At 46.8% G+C, this 20796-nt stretch overlaps 1 protein-coding gene across 1 annotated transcript in view; it reads left to right on the forward strand.

The window, feature by feature from the left end:
* Window positions 1-594: 594 nt before the first annotated feature.
* The window catches only part of LOC311107351 (PH and SEC7 domain-containing protein 2-like), a gene marked incomplete at both ends in the record, with an annotated part of 27635 nt that continues 7433 nt past the window's right edge, over window positions 595-20796 (forward strand). The window contains 5 exons of the mRNA XM_084149838.1: window positions 595-1244; window positions 1421-2203; window positions 17973-18167; window positions 18533-18613; window positions 19080-19243. Coding sequence (XP_084005964.1) covers window positions 595-1244; window positions 1421-2203; window positions 17973-18167; window positions 18533-18613; window positions 19080-19243 — 1873 coding nt within the window. The remainder of the gene's footprint in view (window positions 1245-1420; window positions 2204-17972; window positions 18168-18532; window positions 18614-19079; window positions 19244-20796) is intronic.

Raw genomic sequence — 20796 nt, forward strand, 5'->3', positions numbered from 1 at the left:
GCTGTTGATTAAAGTCCTGCTGCTCTGGAGAAAATATGACTCTGTCAGAGGGATCCTTTTGATGGATCTGCAGGGGCTTTAAAATGATCTTCCTTCGCTCTTCGTCTTCTGCCCTCTTCTTCTGCTTCTTTTGGACTCATCTGGTTTAGAGGACATAGTGTTCTAGACACACACATAGACACTCAGGCAAGTATGTACACACACACACACACACACACTCACACACACACACCCACACACACACACACACCCACACACACACACCCACACACACCCACACACACCCACACACACACCCACACACACCCACACACACACACACACACACCCCCACACACACACACACATGCACAGAAGTACAGGGGGGATTCTGTCCAAGGTGACCTCCATATTACAATCAAGGCTAAGAATAATTAAATGAACTGTTTCAGAGAGCACCCCTTCTCCTCCCCCCTACTGTCTCTCTCTTTCTTCACTTTTCTTCTCTTTTTTCACCTGTGCCTCCTTTCTCCCCCTCTCTCCCCCTCTCTCTCTCCCCCAGACGGTCTGTCCTCCCCCCTGGCCCCAGACGACTCCCCCCCACAACCAGGCACCATGACCCAGGAGGGGCAAGGACACCCCCAGACTGAACCCCCTACACCCCCAGACAGCCAGGGGGAGACCCCAGCCCACCCTGCAGAGGAGTCAGCCACAGACCAAGGGCTGGAGGGGCGAGGTCTGGAGGTCAAGGTAGAGGTGATAGAGGGGACCAATGAGGAGGAAGGGGAGGGAAGTGCTACGGTAGAAGGGGAAGTACACAGAGAAAGAGAAGGTGAGGAAAGTGGAAAGGGAGAGGGTGATGAGGAAGGTGAGGGAGTGGAACAAGTGATGCAGGAAGAAGGAGAGGTGCATGAAGAGAGAGAGAGTATGGCAGAGACAAGTGATGAAGAAGATGGAGTGGGGGATGAGAGGATAGATGCTGAGGATGGACAGCCAGATGGAGAGATAGAGAGAGAGGAGGAGGGGGAAGAAAGGAAGGAGGAGGTGAAGGTGAACAAGGAGAGGGATAACATGAACACAGAGGCCACAGAGGAGGCAGAACCAACCTGCGAGCCCAGCTGTGAGGAGGAGGAGGAGGAGGAGGAGGAGGAGGAGGAGGAGGAGGGGGGTAAGGAGGAGGAGGAGTTACCGCCACCACCACCACCTGAGGACCAGGAAGAGGACCAGGACTTACCAGACCCACCACAGTCTCTGGACATAGTCAGGTCAGTACAACAGACATGAGCAGACCTTGACTAGTGTGGTCATGAGTGAATGTATAGGTCGGATCATTTATAGAACATCCGTCAACAGACTGAGATGAGTGTATTAGTGCGGAGGGTGTGTGTGTAGCTGTTTTATAAAAGTTTTATTCTGATGATACTCCATGTTCTCCATACAGGCTGGAGAACGGGATAGGACCTGAGAACGGAATCGAAGGGCATGAAGAGGAGGATGATGAAGAGGATGAAGATGTGGGAGAAGGAGGAGGCTTAGTAGAGGTCATCCAGGAACACCTGGACACGTTCAGCTCCACCTTTGAGTGTTCCGTAGAGCTGGCGGACACAGAGGTGGAGGAAGAGGAGGAGGAGGAGGAAGGGGAGGGGAGGGGGAACCAGGACAGTTTCAGCTCTGTGTTTGAACGCATCGTGGAGCACGTTGTGGCCATAGAGAGGGAGGAAGAGGAAGATGAGGAAGAGGGGGAGGGAGAGAGGGAGAAGAACACGGTGGACAACAAGGACGGCTTCAGCTCGACGTTTGAGCGTATCGTTGAGTCTGCGCTTCTCCGCGGGGGGACGTGCTACAGTAGTTTGGACTCTCTGGATGTCCTGTCACTCACAGACGAGACAGACAGCTGCGTCAGCTTCGAGGCTCCGCTCACCCCCCTCATCCAGCAGAGGTCCTTCCTCCAGAGCCCTGAGCCTCTGGAGCTAGAACTAGCTACCGTCATGGAGCAGGAGGGGAGCGAGGCTGGAACCGAGGCCCAGCAAGGAGAGCCTGAGGCTGGGGAGAGTGCTGCAGGGCCATGGCCTGGACCTGGAGGAAGCCCACTAAGGACCACCATCACCGGGACCAGGTCAGAGTTTGTACTGAGCCAGCCTGGCCGGTGGGCCATCCATAATGGGTTTCATACAGACACCCAGGGGGGAGCGGAGGGCTCTGGAGCCATACCCAACTCAATGAGGTAAGAGAGCAAGGTAGGGGCAAAGCGGTGGGGAAATATGGTGGGTTGAGTGAGTTAAGGTAAGGGTAAGGGTAATGGCTAGGGTTAGGGTTAAGCCGGGATGTGGACTTGAAGCTAGGGTTAGGGTTGTGGTTGAGGGTTAGGGTTAGCATTGTGGTTGTGGCTAGGGTTAGGGTTAGGGTAATGGCTAGGGTTAGGGTTGAGCCAGGGTGTGGACATGAAGCTAGGGTTAGGGTTACAGTTAGGGTTATGACTAGGGTTAGGGTTAGGTTGAGTGGGTCAGTGGTAGGTTGTCACAGGTTGTGGCTGGTTGGCTACCATGAAAGCAGGGTTGATTTAGGTGAATCAAAGTGCAGTACTCAGATATCATTCAAGAAAAGTCTCTGGCCTATCCACTCCTAAAGCATGTCTAGTGAAACTCACTTGGGAGTTAGAGGGACTTCCTCTATCAGACTAAAGTGTATTGTCCTGTAATTAAGCCTCTACTGGTCCCAGCCTCATCCAGCAGGGGGCATGAGTGAGATGGCCAAGCTGGCTGAGGTTCATTAGCAGGGGGGTCTGGTCTGGTTGGTCTGGCTGGGTGTCTCAGGGGAGAGTCCAGTTCATACTGCCCCCTCCCACTGGCTGTCTCTGGCTGGGCTTGGGTTACAGGTCCAAGGCTGCAGGAGATGGAGGTCTATGGAGAGGTTAGAGTTGAGATTATGCACAGCACACTCAATTTACACAAAATACTGTATGTAATCACCTCCTAGAGAAAGCATGCTAGATCTAGTTCATATACAATGAAATACTTGAGTCTGAGTTCATGTAAAAAAAAAAGTTTGTCAACTATGTCCATTATCACATAGCTATGTTCTCCCATGTCCTCTAGCTCCACTCAGCCACCAGCGTAGCGTGGTAATGTGAAACACATGGGAACATGAAACCTGGACATAGGTCAGGAACCATTATACTATCCCCACAGGACCACAGTCTCTGGGTCTAATGTTTCAAATAGTGTCAGATTGTCAGAGATCACTGCAGTCTGCTGGGATACTGTCTACGTTTTCTGCTGATCACTTGGTGTTCCACTTCTGAATCAGTGCAGGATATCATGGAGCTAAGTGCCTCTTTCTAGAATGTGTGACTGACAGAATTCTAAAGGCTGCTGTTGTGGTGAATTCTAGAACTGGTGGCATTAGAGATCATTCTGAATTCCAGGATGGATTCCAGAATGAGTAAAAAAAAAAACTCTAATACATGCTCAGTGCATTTATGAGCCATAGTTCTCATAGAGAGCATCTCTCTCTCTCTCTCTCTCTCTCTCTCTCTCTCTCTCTCTCTCTCTCTCTCTCTCTCTCTCTCTCTCTCTCTCTCTCTCTCTCTCTCTCTCTCTGTCTGTCTGTCTGTCTGTCTCTCACTCTCTCTGTTTAAGCAGATGTTGTCGTTTAAGCGAGAGCCTGCTTCCTGTCAGCCAGCCCCTAGCTGAATGAGGCATTGTTTTGGCGGTGACATCATCGTCTTTTGCCTTCCTCTGCCCAGCGGGTGCAGAGCAAGCCCCAGTCTGTGTGTTAGAGGGAGAGAGACCCAGTCTGTGTGTTAGAGGGAGAGAGACCCAGTCTGTGTGTTAGAGTGAGAGAGCCCCAGTCTGTGTGTTAGAGTGAGAAAGCCCCAGTCTGTGTGTTAGAGTGAGAGAGCCCCAGTCTGTGTGTTAGAGTGAGAGAGCCCCAGTCTGTGTGTTAGAGTGAGAAAGCCCCAGTCTGTGTGTTAGAGTGAGAAAGCCCCAGTCTGTGTGTTAGAGTGAGAAAGCCCCAGTCTGTGTGATAGAGTGAGAAAGCCCCAGTATGTGTGTTAGAAGGAGAGAGCCCCAGTCTGTGTGTTATAGGGAGAGAGCCCCAGTCTGTGTGTTAGAGTGAGAAAGCCCCAGTCTGTGTGTTAGAGTGAGAGAGCCCCAGTCTGTGTGTTAGAGTGAGAGAGCCCCAGTCTGTGTGTTAGAGTGAGAAAGCCCCAGTCTGTGTGTTAGAGTGAGAAAGCCCCAGTCTGTGTGTTAGAGGGAGAGAGCCCCAGTCTGTGTGTTAGAGGGAGAGAGACCCAGTCTGTGTGTTAGAGTGAGAAAGCCCCAGTCTGTGTGTTAGAGGGAGAGAGAAGGGAGAACACTTAGTGCATTTATGAGCGAAGGGAGAGAGAAGGGAGAACACTTACACTTCTAGAGCTTACCAGCTACTCTCCAAACTGGAGTGGATACAGGTGTAGGGGAGTCAATTTGAGTGTAATGTATCATATTTGGAGTCTCTGTCTGTGCTCATGCAGCTCTCTTTGAGGATGTGTAGAGGAGCAGGAATGAGCTCTTTGTTTACATCGTTCTGTCAAACAGAGGATGATGCACAACGTCTGATCTCTTTTACAGTCAAATCTTTAGTCAGTGCTACCAATCCCTCCCTCTCTCTCTCTCTCTCTTTCTCCCTCCCATGTCCCTTCCCTCTCTTCCTATCTCTACCCCTCCCTCTCTTCCCTCCCTCTCCCCCTACTTTTCTCTCCTCCTCCTTTTATCCTTAACTTCTACCCTTCCTTCCCTCCCTCTCTGTTCCCCACCTCTCCCAAAACCAGCTGGTAGCCCCAATGCTAACATCGTTACTGAGTGTATTGTGGGTAACTCGTCTTTATCTCAGCATGAAACAGCAGCTGCAGAAATGAAGAGGAGAAGAGCACTCAGCCACTCAGTCAGTCAGTTAGTAAACCAGTCAGTCAGTCAGTCAGTCAGTCAGCCACTCAGTTAGTCAGTCAGTCAGTCAGTCAGTTAGTCAGCCACTCAGTCAGTCAGTCAGTCAGTTAGTAAGCCAGTCAGCTAGTTAGTAAGTCAGTTAGTCAGTCAGTCAGTCAGTTAGTAAGCCAGTCAGTCAGTTAGTCAGTCAGTCAATTAGTCAGTCAGTCAGTTAGTAAGCCAATTAGTCAGTCAGTCAGTCAGTTAGTAAGCCACCCAGTCAGTCAGTTAGGCAGTCAGTCAGTCAGTTAGTAAGCCAGTCAGTCAGTTAGTCAGTCAGTCAATTAGTCAGTCAGTCAGTTAGTAAGCCAATTAGTCAGTCAGTCAGTCAGTTAGTAAGCCACCCAGTCAGTCAGTTAGTCAGTCAGTCAGTTAGTAAGCCAGTCAGTCAGTCAGTCAGTCAGTCAGTCAGTCAGTCAGTTAGTAAGCCAGTCAGTCAGTTAGTCAATCAGTCAGTTAGTCAGTTAGTTAGTAAGCCAGTCAGTCAGTTAGTCAGTCAGTTAGTCAGTTAGTAAGCCAGTCAGTTAGTCAGCTAGTCAGTTAGTCAGCCACTGAGTTAGTCAGTCAGTTAGTCAGTCAGTCAGTCAGTTAGTATGACACTCAATCAGTCAGTCAGCCATAAAGTCAGTCAGTCAGCCAATCAGTCAGTCAGTCAGTCAGTGCACTGTATCAGTCGCTCTCTATGAGAGCATCAAACGGGTTCTCTCTCTACAGTTCGAACTATAATTCATATAGCTATATGGCTGTAATAAAGCCAGGTGAATAGGAGACCACCGACCTGAAATCCCCAGCCACTCTCAATTTGAACAGGAGGACATACATGTAGTCCTAGTAATACAGCTTAGAAAGCCAGCTGGTGCAACATGTAAAGTGTTGGTCCCATGTTTCATGAGCTGAAATAAAAGTTCCCAGAAATTTTCCAGACGCACAATACGTTTTTTCTCTCAAATATTTTGCACAAATTTGTTTACATCCCTGTTAGTGAGCATTTCTCCTTTGCCAAGATAATCCATCCATCTGACAGGCGTGGCATATCAAGAAGCTGCTTAAACAGCATGATCATTACACAGGTGCACCTTGACCTGGGGACAATAAAAGGCCACTCTAAAATGTGCAGTTTTGCCACACAACACAATGCCACAGATGTTTCAAGTTTTGAGGGACCGTGCAATTGGCATGCTGACTGCAGGAATTTCCACCAGCGCTGTTGGCAGGGAATTGACTGTTCATTTCTCTACCATAAGCCGCCTCCAACGTTGTTTTAGAGAATTTGGCAGTATGTCCAACCGGCCTCACAACCGCAGACCACGTGCAACCACGCCAGCCCAGGACCTCCACATCCGGCTTCTTCACCTACGGGATTGTCTGAGACCAGCCACCCGGACAGCTGATGAAACTGTGGGTTTGCACACCTGAAGAATTTCTGCACAAACTGTCAGAAACCGTCTCAGGGAAGCTCATCTGCGTGCTCGTCATCCTCACCAGGGTCGTAACCGACTAATGTGGGCAAATGCTCACCTTTGATGGCCACTGGCAAGTTGGAGAAGTGTGCTCTTCACAGATGAATCCCGGTTTCAACTGTACCGGGCAAATGGCGTCGTGTGGGAGAGCGGTTTGCTGATGTCAATGTTGTGAACAGAGTGCCCCATGGTGGCGGTGGGGTTATGGTATGGGCAGGCATAAGCTACGGACAACGAACACAATTGCATTTTATCTATGGCAATTTGAATGCACAGAGATACCGTGATGAGATCCTGAGGCCCATTGTCGTCCCATTCATCCGCTGCCATCACCTCATGTTTCAGCATGATAATGCACGGCCCCATGTCGCAAGGATCTGTACACAATTCCTGGAAGCTGAAAATGTCCCAGTTCTTCCATGGCCTGCATAGTCACCAGATATGTCACCCATTGAGCATGTTTGGGATGCTCTGAATCGACGTTGCTGGATCACCAATATCCAGCAACTTCGCAAAGCAATTGAAGAGGAGTGGGACAACATTCCACAGGCCACAATCAACAGCCTGATCAACTCTATGTGAAGTAGATGTGTCATGCTGCATGAGGAAAATCTTGGTCACACCAGATACTGACTGGTTTTCTGATCCACGCCCCTACTTTCTTTTAAAGGTATCTGTGACCAACAGATGCATATCTGTATTCCGAGTCATGTGAAATCCATAGATTAGGGCCTAATGAATTATATTTCAATTGACTGATTTCCTTATATGAACTGTAACTCAGTAAAATCTTGCATGTTGCGTTTATATTTTTGTTCAGTGTAGATAGATCTGTTTCTGAATAGCTTTACGGTAGTTATCCAGATCATTGCTGGCTGGATGATGTTTCTGTCAGAGAGAGATGCTGGGCTGGTGATAGAGGTGGAGACGGTATGGGACCCAGTGATCATGTTGTGAGACTAGGGTTGCGTCCCAAATGGCACCCTATTCTTTTTATAGTGGACTACTTTTGACCAGAGCCCTATGGGAATAGGGCCCCTCTCCCCTGTGAGCAGGATAAGGAGGATACAGAGATCTGAGGCTATAACCAGACAAGATAAAATTACCAGCATCAGTCTCGATATCAGAGGAGCTGATTATTCTGCTCCGTGTAATATGTGCTGGCCATGTAATATGTGCTGGCCATGTAATATGTGCTGGCCATGTAATATGTGCTGGCCATGTAATATGTGCTGGCCGTGTAATATGTGCTGGCCGTGTAATATGTGCTGGCCATGTAATATGTGCTGGCCGTGTAATATGTGCTGGCCATGTAATATGAGCTGGCCGTGTAATATGTGCTGGCCATGTAATATGTGCTGGCCGTGTAATATGTGCTGGCCATGTAATATGTGCTGGCCGTGTAATATGTGCTGGCCATGTAATATGTGCTGGCCATGTAATATGTGCTGGCCATGTAATATGTGCTGGCCGTGTAATATGTGCTGCACAGACACACAGACAGACACAAGGAAGCAAACACACACACGCACTGACCTACACACAAACACTCATACACCTTGCACAAGCTATAGATGTCTCTCTCTCTCTCTCAAACACACACACACACACACACACACACACACACACATACATACATACATACATACAGTGAGGGAAAAAAGTATTTGATCCCCTGCTGATTTTGTACGTTTGCCCACTGACAAAGACATGATCAGTCTATAATGTTAATGGTAGGTTTATTTGTGTCACGCCCTGGCTCTAGGGACTCTTTTAAGTTGAGCCAGGGTGTGTAGAGTTTATGTTTTGTGCTCGTTGTGTCTAGTCTAGTTTTTGTATATCTATGTTGGCCAGAGTGGTTCTCAATCAGAGGCAACGAGTATCAGCTGTTGCTGGTTGTCTCTGATTGGGAACCATATTTAGTCAGGTGGTTTTCCCACAGTGTTTGTGGGATCCTGTTCCGTGTTGGTTTGTGTTTTGCACCTGTGGACGTCACGTATCGATTTGTTGTTTTGTTCGTGTATCATTTAATAAATAAGTATGTTCACCTTCCACGCTGCGCCTTGGTCCTCTATATCCGACGATCGTGACAGAAGATCCCACCAATACAGGACCAAGCAGCGTGCCCAGGCAGGAGAGGAGAAGCGGCGCCAACCGGGCAGTTGTCGGACAGGCGAGGGGCACCCCCAATAAATTTTTAGGGGGGGGCACATGGCAGGGACGACGGGGCCACTGGAGGCAGATAAGGGGCGAGTTGGTGGACGAGGAGAGAAGGCCACCGGGTTACGGGAGCCATTGGTGTATAGAGGGAAGGAAAATGTAGAGGCACGGCGAGAGGTACTGAAGTGTGTTGCCAGTCCGGTCCGGCCCGTTCCTGATCCCCGTGTAAGGCCAGTGGTGTGTGTTCCCAGTACGGTCCGGCCTGTTCCTGTCCATCGCGCCAAGCCTATGGTGCGCGTCGCCAGCCCGGCCCGGCCTGTTCCTGCCCCTCGCACCAAGCCTATGGTGCGCGTCGCCAGCCCGGCCCGGCATGTTCCTGCTCCCCGCACCAAGCCAATGGTGCGCGTCGCCAGCCCGGCCCGGCCCGTTCCTGCTCCCCGCACCAAACATGTGGTGCGCATCGCCAGCCCGGTCCGGCCTGTTCCTGCTCCCCGCACCAAGCAAGTGGTGCGCGTCGCCAGCCCGGCCCGGCCTGTTCCTGCTCCCCGCACCAAGCCAATGGTGCGCGTCGCCAGCCTGGTCCGGCCTGTTCCTGCTCCCCGCACCAAACCTGTGGTGTGCATCGCCAGCCCGTGCCCGTTTCACCGGTGCCTGGTCAGGTACCGGTCAGCTGAGCAATCCGCTCCACCGAAGTCCAGTCCAGCTCCAGCCAGTGGGGCTAGACCAGACCAGGGACACTACGGGGGGGTTAGTAGAGGGTGGTGGTCAAGCCCGGAGCCGGAACCGCCTCCGAGGAGGAATGCCCACCCAGCCCTCCCCTGTTCGGTGATGTTTAGGCGCGGTCGCAGTCCGCGCCTTTAGGGGGGGTACTGTCACGCCCTGGCTCTAGGGACTCTTTTAAGTTGAGCCAGGGTGTGTAGAGTTTATGTTTTGTGCTCGTTGTGTCTAGTCTAGTTTTTGTATATCTATGTTGCCCAGAGTGGTTCTCAATCAGAGGCAACGAGTATCAGCTGTTGCTGGTTGTCTCTGATTGGGAACCATATTTAGTCAGGTGGTTTTCCCACAGTGTTTGTGGGATCCTATTCCGTGTTGGTTTGTGTTTTGCACCTGTGGACGTCACGTATCGATTTGTTGTTTTGTTCGTGTATCATTTAATAAATAAGTATGTTCACCTTCCACGCTGCGCCTTGGTCCTCTATATCCGACGATCGTGACAATTTGAACAGTGAGAGACAGAATAACAACAAAAACATCCAGAAAAACACATGTCAAAAATGTTATAAATTGATTTGCATTTTAATGAGGGAAATAAGTATTTGACCCCTCTGCAAAACATGACTTAGTACTTGGTGGCAAAACCCTTGTTGGCAATCACAGAGGTCAGACGTTTCTTGTAGTTGGCCACCAGGTTTGCACACATCTCAGGAGGGATTTTGTCCCACTCCTCTTTGCAGATCTTCTCCAAGTCATTAAGGTTTCGAGGCTGACGTTTGGCAACTCGAACCTTCAGCTCCCTCCACAGATGTTCTATGGGATTAAGGTCTGGAGACTGGCTAGGCCTCTCCAGGACCTTAATGTGCTTTTTCTTGAGCCACTCCTTTGTTGCCTTGGCTGTGTGTTTTGGGTCATTGTCATGCTGGAATACTCATCCACGACCCATTTTCAATGCCCTGGCTGAGGGAAGGGGGTTCTCACCCAATATTTGACGGTACATGGCCCTGTCCATCGTCCCTTTGATGCGGTGAGGTTGTCCTGTCCCCTTAGCAGAAAAACACCCCCAAAGCATAATGTTGCACCAATTGTTTTCTTGGTGACTATGGTCCCAGCTTCCTTGAGATCATTGACAAGATCCTCCCGTGTAGTTCTGGGCACCAATTGTTTTCTTGGTGACTATGGTCCCAGCTTCCTTGAGATCATTGACAAGATCCTCCCGTGTAGTTCTGGGCTGATTCCTCACCGTTCTCATGATCATTGCAACTCCACGAGGTGAGATCTTGCATGGAGCCCCAGGCCGATGGAGATTGACAGTTCTTTTGTGTTTCTTCCATTTGCGAATAATCGCACCAACTGTTGTCACCTTCTCACCAAGCTTCTTGGCGATGGTCTTGTAGCCCATTCCAGCCTTGTGTAGGTCTACAATCTTGTCCCTGACATCCTTGGAGAGCTCTTTGGTCTTGGCCATGGTGGAGAGTTTGGAATCTGATTAATTGCTTCTGTGGACAGGTGTCTTTTATACAGGTAACAAACTGAGATTAGGAGCACTCCCTTTAAGAGTGTGCTCCTAATGTCAGCTCGTTACCTGTATAAAAGACACCTGGGAGCCAGAAATCTTTCTGATTGAGAGGGGGTCAAATACTTATTTCCCTCATTAAAATGCAAATCAATTTATAACATTTTTGACATGCGTTTTTCTGGATTTTTTTGTTGTTATTCTGTCTCTCACTGTTCAAATAAACCTACCGTTAAAATTATAGACTGATCATTTCTTTGTCAGTGGGCAAACGTACAAAATCAGCAGGGGATCAAATACTTTTTTCCCTCACTGTCCACACACACCAGAGAGACAGGCCCTGTCCTAGTGGGTGTCACTCTGAAGTAATAAAGCCCTTGGGAGAGGTCTTCTCTCTGCTGCTGAAATTCCCTGCAGATAATCCGCTCATGTTCCAGCAGCGATATTTCACGGACACACACACACACACACACACACAGACATACACACAGACACACACACACATACACACACACAGACACACATAGACACACAGACACACAGACACACACACACACACAGACACACACACACAGACACACAGACACACACACACAGACACACAGACACACACAGACACACACATACACACACAGACACGCAAAGACAAACACACACACACACAGACACACACACACACGCACAAAGACAAACACACACACACACAGACACACACACACACAGACACGCAAAGACAAACACACAGCCACACACACACATACACACACAGACACACACAGACACACAGACACACACATACACACACAGACACGCAAAGACAAACACACACACACACATACAGACACACACACACACACACAGACACACACACAAAGACAAACACTCACACAGACACACACACACACACAGACACACACACACATACTGCTGTGACACGCCAGATTTATTTCCATCACCGTCTATTTTTAGCTAAATTTGTATTTTTTGACATATCATACGTACGTTGACTGTATCACTCACTGCCATTGACTGAGAGAACATTTAAAATGTATCTCTTTCTCCAGACCTAAAAAAATAACTTGTTTCAAAAAATCACGGAAAAGTGGTGCGTGCATATGTATTCACCCTCTTTGCTATGAAGCCCCTAAATAAGATCTGGCGCAACCAATTGCCTTCAGAAGTCACATAATTAGTTAAATAAAGTCCACCTGTGTGCAATTTAAGTGTCACATGATCTGTCACATGATCTCAGTATATATACACCTGTTCTGAAAGGCCCCAGAGTCTGCAACACCACTAAGCAAGGGGCACCACCAAGCAAGCGGCACCATGAAGACCAAGGAGCTCTCCAAACAGGTCAGGGACAAAGTTGTGGAGAAGATCAGATCAGGGTTGGGTAATAAAAACATATCCGAAACTTTGAACATCCCACGGAGCACCATTAAATCCATTATTAAAAAATGGAATATGGCACCACAACAAACCTGCCAAGAGAGGTCCGCCCACCAAAACTCACGGACCAGGCAAGGATGGCATTAATCAGAGAGGCAACAAAGAGAGCAAAGATAACATTTACATTTTAGTCATTTAGCAGACGTTTTTATCCAGAGCGACTTACAGTTAGTGAGTGCCTACATTTTCATACTGGCCCCCTGTGGGAAACGAACCCACAACCCTGGCATTGCAAGCGCCATGCTCTACCAACTGAGCTACAGGGGACTAGATAACCCTGAAGGAGCTGCAAAGCTCCACAGCGGAGATTGGAGTATCTGTCCATAGGACCACTTTAAGCCGTACACTCCACAGAGCTGGGCTTTACAGAAGAGTGGCCAGAAAAGAGCCATTGCTTAAAGAAAAAAATAAGCAAACACGTTTGGTGTTCACCAAAAGGCATGTGGGAGACTCCCCAAACATATGGAAGAAGGTACTCTGGTCAGATGAGACTAAAATTGAGCTTTTTGGCCATCAAGGAAAACGCTATGTCTGGCGCAAACCCAACACCTCTCATCACCCCGAGAACACCATCCCCACAGTGAAGCATGGTGGTGGCAGCATCATGCTGTTGGGATGTTTTTCATCTGCAGGGACTGGGAAACTGCTCAGAATTGAAGGAATGATGGATGGTGCTAAATACAGGGAAATTCTGTTTCAGTCTTCCAGAGATTTGAGACTGGGACGGAGGTTCACCTTCCAGCAGGACAATGAACCTAAGCATACTGCTAAAACAACACTTGAGTGGTTTAAGGGGAAACATTTAAATGTCTTGGAATTGAGAATCTGTGGTATGACTTAAAGATTGCAAAAATCCCAGTGGCTAGATGTGCCAAACTTATAGAGACATACCCCAAGAGACTTGCAGCTGTAATTGCTGCAAAAGGTGGCTCTACAAACTATTGAATAGTTATGCACGCTCAAGTTTTCTGTTTATTTGTCTTATTTCTTGTTTGTTTCACAATAAAACATATTTTGCATCTTCAAAGTGGTAGGCATGTTGTGTAAATCAAATGATACAAACCCCCCGAAAATCAATTTTAATTACAGGTTGTAAGGCAACAATATAGGAAAAATGCCAAGGGGGGTGAATACTTTCACAAGCCACTGTAGGCTCCCATGGAAGTCTATTGTATCCAATTGTTAGTATTCCTAGGGTGTTCTTCTAAAGAGGTTGCAGGAGTATATTTAACATTTGGAGTGAGAGCTCATAAATATGTCATAAATGTTCAACCCAGACTTGTTTGGGTTCACGGGTGTATAATGCCTGCTAGAAAGGGGATGCTGATGTCAGTTAATGTTAGAATGTGGTGGCCATTTTAGAGGTTAGATGGCGCTGGGGGATTGAATCTCTGTGTGACCGTCTGCCTTATATAAACCATTTCTTTACTAGAATCCTTGTCAGTGAATTGCATCACTATGGTGATGACAACATCCTGTTTCCATCTAGCTTAATGATCAGGGCCTATTGTGATCCTGTCACATCATGGCTGTCGGAGACTCTATGTGCTAAGAGCTTTCAATGGCTGTCTATATGATCTAGTCTAGATAAGCCCCAGCTCCCCCTCTCCCCTCCTCCGTCTGTCCTCCTCTTCTCCCTTTCTTTTTGTCTCCACGATTCCTCAAGATTAAAAGGGGGGAGGAAGGATTTAAAAACAGAGGAAGCATGTATTGATGTGTCAGAGTAGGTGATTAATATCTGCCACTGTGTGTGTGTGTGTGTGTGTGTGTGTGTGTGTGTGTGTGTGTGTGTGTGTGTGTGTGTGTGTGTGTGTGTGTGTGTGTGTGTGTGTTGCATGCACGTGTGTGTGTCTGGGCCAGTTATCTATACCTATCACAATGCCACCAGTCCACGTCTTCTTCTGCTTTTGGAGGGTGAGTCAGAGATGGTTGGCATCGCAATACACAATAGGGCCAAATAGAGGGAAAATACCATAGCTGTTGGGTAGAACTGGACCTGCCTTTGAATATGACACATCCTTTGAATCTGACTGATATTCTGAAGAGTTACTTGTGTGGGTTACAGAGATGAGGTAGTCATTGAAAAATCATGTTAAACACTATTATTACACACAGAGTGAGTCCATGCAACTTATTATTTATTATTATTATGTGACTTGTTAAGCACATTTTTACTCCTGAACTTATCTAGGCTTGCCATGACAAAGGGGTTGACTCAAGACATTTCAGCTTTTAATTTTGTATGAATTTGTAAACATTTCTAAAAACATAATTCCACTTTGACATTATGGGGTATTACAAAGTCTCAATGTTATCCATTTTAGGCTGTAACACAACAAAATGTAGCCTCAGGCCAAAAGAAAACAGGCTTTTCTTTGCATCACAACGTAGCCTATGGGAAAAGACCAGTGAGGGAATAGCCTAATGGGCTATATACAGACCTGCATGATCATCAAATGGAGTGTGTACTAACAAGATTTAGAAACAGAATTCAGTAGATTCTGTCGCTCCGCCCCTCATATCCTTTTGAGGGAGACCTCCAAGAACCTTCAAGTAAAAAATCTCATATCCATTCACATTATGGGGAAAGGCAGTAGGCTACACACACGTTAGATCATTCTGTGCTCTTAAGCTTGGTAATAACCATGCGGGGATTCGAGTACCGTTTGTGTGGGAAAAAACAGATGAAATCTGATTGCTTAAGACTCTTTGGGTAAATACCGCAAACGTGCGAATGCCGGATTTTACCGACCACTGCTGGATGATGTCGCGCGCTCCTTGACACTGATTCCAATCCTCGAATGCAGGAGAGAAAATGTGGAAAGAGGAATATGACGTTCATTTCGACTTTCTTCTAGATCTCCTGTAAGTCTTTTCCTCTGGTACCACTTACAGTAAAATTATTCTGAAGTATATTTTCAATCAGAATTAGATTGAGCGGGAGTGTCAGCTGTATCTGCAATTAGCATATTGAGCCGTTCCGGTTTGACACAGCGGTTATAAATCAACATTGATTTGCAACTATTCGGTATAAATACACTATGGAAAATTATGCCACTTTAAGTATAGTTTAGATAATTTTGACAATAGCTCATTTACTATACCATATAAAAACTTTCAAATGTATTCTCTGTATGGCTTTAACTTTGGTCCGTTTGAACGGTTTTGTAAGGCTGATCAATACATTTGAGCCATCTCTGTTGACCTTGCTACATGTTGCTCACTCTCATGGGAGACAGGCACACAGTTGTTCAACATGCCCCTAGGAACTAACAAGCTACTTTGTTTCCTTTCAACAACAAAAACGGTGACTAATTCCTATGCCTTTATCAGTTATTGTCACGCAGTATACTGTAGTGCAGCATCAGTGAATGTTGTGTTATTTTACAAGTCTTGTGGTTTTGAATAACAGAATGAGACTGAGGGGGCAGTAGGGTATGAATGATCCAGTGGTGTACTAGACTGGTGTTGTGTTGGATCATTTAATGCTGAGTCCTTGGTGTTATTCCCTCAAGACATCCTTGCACAGAGGATGCCAGTGAATCCTCAGGAGATGACCTGCCACAGTAATGAAACACACGGGGACACACACCCCTACTCATAAATAACACACACACACACACACACATTTACTCACATAATAGGTGTTATCGACTTTAGTCACATTAACTCATACTGGATGCGCAATTCCAAAATTGCAATATTTGGGCAATAGAGTGTGACCCCAACTTATACACCTATCCACACATCCACACACCCCTCATGCCCTTCACCCGACACACCCTTGCTGGCCCGGGGGTGGATGGCACCCAACACAACTGGGAGAGAGAGATTCTCATGTGAGTCACAGACATGCAGCCTCATGCTCTAACTATACACAATGCCACACAGACACAAACACACACACACACAGGCACACACACACACACACACAGTTTCACTATTAAACATTGGCTGACTATTCAAGATTTCACTTTGCTCAAGAAAAAGTAGCAGAATCCACATTGAGTGGCTGTGAGTCAGGGGGACCATCGCAAATGGCACCCTATTCCCTACATACAGTGGCTTGCGAAAGTATTTACCCCCCTTGGCATTTTTCCTATTTCGTTGCCTTACAACTTGGAATTTCAACAAGCATTTTGCTACGGCTGGCCATGCTTGCCACCTGGCTACCCCTACCCCGGCCACCAGCTCTGCACCCTCCGCTGCAACTTGCCCATGCCCCCCCCCCCCCCCCCCACCCTGTTCTGAAAGAGCTGCAAAATCTGGACCCCTACAAATCAGCTGGGCTAGACAATCTGGACCCTTTCTTCCTAAAATTAGCCGCCAAAATTGTCGCAACCCCTATTACTAGCCTGTTCAACCTCACTTTCGTATCGTCTGAGATCCCCAGAGATTGGAAAGCTGCTGCGGTCATCCCCCTCTTCAAAAGGGGTGACACTCTAGATCCAAACTGTTACAGACCTATATCCATCCTGCCCTGCCTTTCGAAAGTATTTGAAAGCCAAGTTAACAAACAGATCACCGACCATTTCGAATCCCACCGTACCTTCTCCGCTATGCAATCTGGTTTCCGAGCTGGTCATGGATGCACCTCGCCACGCTCAAGGTCCTAAACAATATTATAACCGCGATCGATAAAAGACAGTACTGTGCAGCCGTCTTCATTGACCTGGCCAAGGCTTTCGACTCTGTCAATCACCGCGTTCTTATTGGCAGACTAAATAGCCTTGGTTTCTCAAATGACTGCCTCGCCTGGTTCACCAACTACTTCTCAGATGTGCCCTTGAGTAAGGCACTTCACCCTAATTGCTCATGTAAGTCGCTCTGGATAAGCCAGTCAGCTAAATTACAAAAATGTAAAAAAAATAGAATGTAGGGAGGGCAGTAATTTTGTTAATAGTTCCTCGCCTGTCTTAGGCTTGATGAAGGAGCGTATGTCTTCCTTGTACAGAGGGAGGTATGGGTACCTATTGTCGTTTGGGGTTCCATTCTTGTGAGAGGCTTGTGTTGTGTTCTCGGCACGCTGTTGGCTGCAGTGAGGATTGTGGGTAATTGTGATGTAGGAGACATCAGCCTGGGAGGGGTGGTAATTGCGCCCGTTGTCTCTCCTCTTAGGACACCGGGTTCCGCCGCCCGTCGCGACCACGGCAACCAACACATTACCGTGCCGCAGCGTATTGAATTTAGGGAGTAATGCAATTGCTCTAATCAGATTATGCAGAAAAATCTTAATCATCTATAGAGAGATTGTTGACAATGTCAAAGAGACACGTAAAATGATAGGGATAAATGGTCTGGTCTGGTATTGAGGCCTGTGACGTTTGTTTTTAGTACAATTTCAGTAGTGATTGTTTAGGATGTTTTATGTGTTTTGGTTAGAGTGATAGAGCGATGTAGGGACGGTTCTGTTTCAGATAAGCTATCTTTATGTGTCTTCAGGGGATTTTTATTATAGAATCAGGGTTATATGAGAGAAAGCAATCTTATGTTGATAGAATATCACACATTCTTATATTTATCTATCGGTCTAGTGAAAAGGGTCTTAAAATGTGAGTTTATAGCTCCCATGTATCATCATAACATTCTACATTTTCATCTTTATGACTGCCAGTCAGTGGTCCTGCTAGGGTTATGTAGAAGACTCACACTAGGGCCCTGTTCTGTGGGGCAGGTAGGTGCCATACTATCAGCTCAATAAGGCTGTCATGTGCGTGTCCTCCTCAGTGATGCCAACGTCACGGACGTGCTGTCGGACTCAGAGTCGGAGCTGGGCGGTCTGGAGCAGCTGGAGAGAGGCAGCACGGAAACCCTGGCCAATGGTTGCCGTGCCGACTGCGACGCCGCCAAACGCCTGGCCAAGCGTCTGTTCTACCTGGAGGGCTTCAGACGCTGTGACGTGGCACGCCACCTGGGCAAGAAGTGGGTTTTCAGGCATACACACACACGACCACACACACAAGTGACCACACACACACACGACCACACACACACGACCACACACACACAAGACCAACCACACATGACCACACACACACGACCACACACACACACGACCACACAGACACACACACACGACCACACAGACACACACACATGACCATGCACACACACACACTGTCATTCAGTTCCACATTGATACACATGCATACGTCTCACAGTGTTTATATTGTATTCATATGTATTTTGTATCATCTTAAAAGTCACATCTCTTTCTCTCTATCGCTCCCCATCCCCCCCTTCTCTCTCTCCCTCCCCCATCCCGCCTCCCTCTGTCCATCCTGCAGTAATGAGTTCAGCCAGCTGGTGGCGGCAGAGTACCTCAGCTTCTTTGACTTCTCTGGCCTGTCATTGGACAAGGCCCTGAGGTAAGAGCAGTCAGCACCAGTCAACACTATACTCACAGCCCTGCTCACAACACATTAGCCTATCGCTGATTTCTCTGAGTATAGAGCTGTAGTGTGTCTCTATTTTGCGATACAGTAAACTGTCAACTCCTGGTATACAGTATGCCATGATTTGGGACTGTCTTGAATGCATGTGTTAAACCACAGCATGCAGATATCCAGAGTAAATGAACATGTTTATATTGGGAGTGGTGAACCACACTTACACTGAGTTTGCACTGAATGAATGTGCAATGTACTGTACTGTACTAATCTACTGTAGCCTTAGTCTTAAGATGACATTGACGATTTTCAAACCAAAGTGAGGAAACCTGTGAAAGAAGGTTGTAGCATATAGCCTATATCACTGTGCGGACAAATACAATCTGCATTCTAGCCTGAAAGCAATACTGCCTGCTCACTCGTTGGTCTTTGACCTAATTCTCAGGAACTTCCTGAAAGCCTTTCCTCTGATGGGTGAGACCCAGGAGAGAGAGAGGATCCTGGTCCACTTCTCTAAAAGGTTCTGTGTCTGCAACCCCACAGCCCTCGCCCCCGAAGGCAAGGACAGATCCAAACGGAATGATGATGATGATGATGAAGAAGATGATGGTGATGATTTATAATTAGGGTGGTGGGGCGGGTGGGGATAGGGCTGTGGTGGGTTATTGTCTTACAAATGATCTCACGGTAATTGACCGTTAATTAACATAAACACGTTTAGCATCTTCTCCACTCATACAAGCCGCTGATGCACGCCTTTGGAACATCTACATTTTTAAAAAGTAGAATAAATCCATTTGATATATACCATCACAATAAATCCATTATTTATTTTAGGCAGGTCTAAAGAAACATTATTATATGAAGATGTATTTCAGTAGAACAGAATATGAGTTGGCCTACTGTATGTTACCTGGCTATGCTCCATGCCATAGGCTGTAGGCTTGTCCATTTAGCAGACAAGATATGCTTTCAAGTCCTGTGCCATTATTTTATATTATTTTATAGTAAGAAGAATATAATTGAACTTAGCTGAATAAAATAGAAAGGATATTTTTCCCATTCCGGAGCGAGTGTGCATATGAAGTGGCTATGTTGAGTGTAAAAGTGATCATTTGAAACAGGTCCTATACGCTAGATTTAGAGTTATTTGGCAACTTTAGTTGTGAATGATACAAACCGTAGAATGTCTTAGAAATCAAAACATACATGGGCTGCATGGTGTGACTACAGGCTATTGATGATTTGAGAAAGTCGCAAAAAAAAGCTTGCGCTCTGTTCCTTGCCTCAGGCTGCACGTGCTGTTCTCTCATCAAGTGATCATATTTTCACCCATCAAATCAAATGTTATTGGTCGCATACACATATTTTGCAGATGTTATCCCGGGTGAAGCGAAATGCTTATGTTTCTAGCTCCAACAGTGCAGTAATACCTAACAATACAAAACAATACATGCAAATCCCAAAAATAAAAACAAAGGAATTAAGAAATTTTAGAAGAAGCAATGTCAGAGTCAGGAATATAAATATATACACTGAGTATACCAAACACTAGGAACACCTTCCTAATATTGAGTTGCTCCCCCTTTGCCCTCAGAACAGCCTCAATTCGTCGGGGCATGGACTCTATAAGTTGTCGAAAGCGTTCCACAGGGATGCTGCCCCATGTTGACTCCAATGCTTCCCACAGTTGTGTCAAGTTGTCTGGATGTCTTTTGGGTGGTGGACCATTCTTGATACACACAGGAAACTGTTGAGTGTGAAAAACCAAGCAGCGTTGCAGTTCTTGACACAAACTGGTGTGCCTGGCACCTACTACCATACCCCGTTCAAAGGCACTTAAATATTTTGTCTTGCCCATTCACCCTCTGAATGGCACACATACACAATCCATGTCTCAATTGTCTCAAGGCTTAAAAATAGTATTTTTTACCTGTCTCCTCCCCTTCATCTACACTGATTTTAAGTGGATTTAACAATTTACATCAATAAGGGAGCATAGCTTTCACCTGGTCAGTCTATGTCATGGAAAGAGCAGGTGTTCATAATGTTTTATATACTCAGTGTAAATATGTATATTATGGACAGTATATGAATTGCATATAGAAATGTCTGGGCTTATAAGAACACTTATTTCACTCCACACATCAACCACTGTTTGA

The sequence above is a fragment of the Coregonus lavaretus genome (genome assembly GCF_964263955.1).
Source record: "Coregonus lavaretus genome assembly, chromosome: 32".
In the NCBI taxonomy this organism is placed as follows: Eukaryota; Metazoa; Chordata; class Actinopteri; order Salmoniformes; family Salmonidae; genus Coregonus; species Coregonus lavaretus.